We start from the raw sequence: 1,469 nt of genomic DNA on the forward strand, positions 1-1,469 counted from the left end.
TTGTCCACCAACTGCCTGCCATGTATAAATCCACCTTGATTCTCCTGGATGATTTTGGGGAGAATTCTTTTCAACCTGTTAGCTATTACTTTGGCTATCACTTTGTACCCAATATTGCATAAGGATTGGGCAAAATCTGATGAATGAGTTTGCTCCTTTCTCTTTGGGAATGAGTGTGAGGAAGGCTTAATTTGTGCAGCCTCCAATCTTCTGATAGTCTTGGGATTTCTGAATCATTTTGAAGAACTCCTTCTCAACAATCTGCTAACAGGTCTGGAGAAATCTGGGCGTAAAACCGTCCAGTCCCAGAGCTTTGTCGGGATCCATTGTGAAAAGGGCCTCCTTGACTTCCTTTTGCGTGATTTTTCTTTCAAGTGCCTGGTTCATCTTGGAGGTGATAAGGCTAGGGACAGCGTCCAACAGACTGTCATTTTGCCCAGCTCCTAAATCTTCCCTATACAGCTTCTCAAAGTGCTCTGAGGCTGCCTTTTTTATGCTGTTAAAGTCCTTCAGTATGCAGTCATCTTCTTTTATTTCAGTGATGGAATTACGACCTTTCCTGGCTTGGGCTTGTTTATGGAAAAAGGAGGAGTTTCTGTGGCCGGATTTAAGCCAAAGACTTCTGGACTTGAGCCTCCAATATTCTTCTTCTGCCAGACAGGCTTTATGGAAACTTTGCTGAAGCTTGGCCTCCTTTTCCAACTCATTTTTAGTGATTTCAGCTGCTTCAAGATGGAGATGGTGACTTTCTAGAGCGATTTGTATTTTTTTCCTTTCCGCAGCAGGGTTGGGCAGGGTCTTAGCCCAATTTTTTAGCATGACTTTAACCCTTCTAAGTTTTTCCTCCCAGACAAAAAAGGCAGATCCCTTGATTGGATCTTTCCAGTAGTCTCTGACTTTTTCCATGAAGTCTATCTCTTTGATCCAGAGAGAGCTGAATCTGAAAGGTATAGGTCCGAGATCCTTGGGGGCCAGCAGCTCTAGGCTAATGGGCTTGTGGTTTGATACGCTGCTGTGAAGAATGCGCATTCTAGTTTCTAAACCAAGAAGTAAGAAGGAGCTTTGTACCAAAAATTTGTCAAGTCTTGCTACTATGTACCCCAGGCCCACTCTCTTATTTGACCACATGAACTTACCAGTAGTCGGCTTAATGTCTATCAGATCCCACTCTTGCATGAGGTCTTCTACCAATTCTCTTGCCGGATCCCTAACAATACTGCCTCCCCTTTTTTCTGATGAGAGGAGGGTGAGGTTGAGGTCTCCGACTATGATTATATTCTCCAAATTCTCTAGATCTGCCAAGTTTTTGATGGAATCCCAGCATTGTTTTGTCTCACCTGCATTGTTAGGAGCATATACATTGAACAGGCAAATGGTTTCCTTAGATTCTAAGTGCTGCAATTTTAACAAAATCCAATGAGTGTTTAGGGATTCAGAGATTAGTGAGAACTTATTTGGATTCCAGAGCG

At 43.0% G+C, this 1,469-nt stretch overlaps 1 protein-coding gene across 1 annotated transcript; it reads right to left on the bottom strand.

Moving 5' to 3' along the window:
- Nucleotides 1–264: 264 nt before the first annotated feature.
- LOC149161143 (uncharacterized) lies at nt 265–1,029 on the bottom strand. The gene has a single exon (XM_089434787.1). It carries the CDS (start codon nt 1,027–1,029, stop codon nt 265–267), a length of 765 nt encoding a protein of 254 aa, XP_089290913.1.
- Nucleotides 1,030–1,469: the final 440 nt, after the last annotated feature.

Source organism: Pinus tabuliformis, chromosome 5_2, assembly GCF_031772625.1.
Source record: "Pinus tabuliformis cultivar Carrire ecotype Pingquan chromosome 5_2, CPIR1, whole genome shotgun sequence".
NCBI classification, from domain to species: Eukaryota; Viridiplantae; Streptophyta; class Pinopsida; order Pinales; family Pinaceae; genus Pinus; species Pinus tabuliformis.

Coding starts and splice junctions, on each gene's coding strand:
- LOC149161143 (XM_089434787.1), bottom strand. CDS start 1,029: ATGCGCATTCTTCACAGCAGCGTATCAAACCACAAGCCCATTAGCCTA.